This window comes from Tupaia chinensis, unplaced genomic scaffold (genome assembly GCF_000334495.1).
Source record: "Tupaia chinensis unplaced genomic scaffold, TupChi_1.0 Scaffold000539_1, whole genome shotgun sequence".
NCBI classification, from domain to species: domain Eukaryota; kingdom Metazoa; phylum Chordata; class Mammalia; order Scandentia; family Tupaiidae; genus Tupaia; species Tupaia belangeri.
In genome coordinates this window covers 4811655-4813297 of record NW_006160052.1, presented here as the reverse complement: position 1 = coordinate 4813297, position 1643 = coordinate 4811655, and the positions used below count along the sequence as shown (strand labels likewise).

At 63.2% G+C, this 1643-nt stretch overlaps 1 protein-coding gene across 1 annotated transcript in view; it reads right to left on the bottom strand.

The window, feature by feature from the left end:
* Positions 1–206: 206 nt before the first annotated feature.
* NKX2-3 (NK2 homeobox 3) overlaps positions 207–1643 on the bottom strand; it is a 4154-nt gene continuing 2717 nt past the window's right edge. The window contains exon 4 of the mRNA XM_027775255.1: positions 207–481. Coding sequence (XP_027631056.1) covers positions 207–481 — 275 coding nt within the window. The remainder of the gene's footprint in view (positions 482–1643) is intronic.

Genomic DNA, 1643 nt, shown 5'->3' with positions numbered 1-1643 from the left:
GGGGAGCGCGGGGAGGACGTCAATCCGACGCGCTGGGGTTTTTGTTCAAGCAGGGGACCTCGCCTTCCTACCACACCTTTTGTTCGGGACTCCAATAAAAAGCCATTCTTTCCGCACCTTCCCGGCCCGGAGCCGCCTTTCAGCGAGGCCCGGCCCCACAATGGCGCGGCGCGCTGAGGCCTCCCCATTCACCCGCCTTGGCACGCTCACAATCGGCCGTGTGGCAGCACTGGCCTCGCACAGGCATTCTCCGCAAGTGACAAGGAGCCGCATAAAGCCACGGCCGCCGGGGGAGAAGGGAGGGCGGCCGAGGGGGAGAGCTGCGCCGCGGCGGGGCGCAACGCAGCGTCCCCGGGTGCGCTGGAAGCCGGGGAGGCAGCCGACGGTGGAGCCGCCTTCGCGCCCCCGCGGCTGGGCCTGGGGTCGAGGTTTCCTCTTCCCTGGAGACCCTCCAGGTGCGCAGAATCTAAGCTTTGACCCTCTGCAGGTCCAGACGGCTCGCTCAAGCGTCTGGGGAAAACTTGGGAGAAGGCTTACAAAGCCCGCGTCCTCAAAGGCCGAGAGTTCCCAACCTGTTCTCCCCAGAGGAGTAAAGAAAATTAATGAACAAAGCCGTGTAGAGACCAGACTTGCTGCCTGGGACCTGGCTCGGGAGACCAAGCCTGCATCCGCCTAGGCAGGGTTTCTGCCCCGTACGCACCTTTTCCTTCCTTTCTTGCCCTGTTTAAAGGACCCCTCCTCCTCTCCTGGGCTAAACAGAGTCTGTAGCCGGCCGACAGTTTGGAAATATTGCACCTGTTTATTGACCTGTAGTGTATGACAGCGGGTGTGTACACGGCGTGTGGATATAGTTACATATAGATAGATACTATGTGCGGAATACAGAATACGAGACAGAAAGAAAGCCCAGTAACACCTCCGGGGTGCCACCAGGTCCCGGATTTGTTCACCCCTCCCCTTCCAAACTTTTGATCTCCCTGGGCTGGTTTTTCCTCCAAGAGTCTTGCCTTCCCCAACACAGAGATCCGCGCGAGGCATCTACCGCGGAGGGAGGCGGTGGGGAAGGAAGACGTGGTGTAGCGTTCCGGGCCCGCACAGGGCGCAGAGGATCGATGGGCTCTGGGTTTCTCACGCCACGACCCCCATCTTTCTCTCCTTCATGCTTTCTCTGTCCTCGGGTGCCCCGCCAACGCTTCGCGGAGGCCACAGGAAGGCCCAGGGAGCGAAGCTCTTCTCGCTCTGGGAGAATCGAGCGGCAGCCAGAGTCCCAGCCTCCCGCTCTCCCCTCAGGCCCCAGGATCGGGGCCATCGTCCTCCCTGGCCCCAGGCCGAGTTTCTGCCTCAGAGACAGTCCGGGCGACCAGACCCAGGCGTCTTCCTCGCCCCTGAGCCCCTTTCCGCGGGCCTCAGTGAGCCGCGATCTGGAGCCCTGGCGAGCAAGACGTGTGTATTTTTTAACGAGGGGCCTCGGCCCTTGGGGCCAGCCTTTCTCGCGCTTCAGTTCCGCGGCTCCAGGCTGCGGTGGGGTGCCTGCCGCCTGACCCGCCTCGTCCCTACCAGGCCCGGATGCCCTGCAAAGTGCCCTGAGCGCACGCGGCCCCGGCGACGGAACCCTGGTGCAAAGGCTGTGCGCCGCCGCCGCC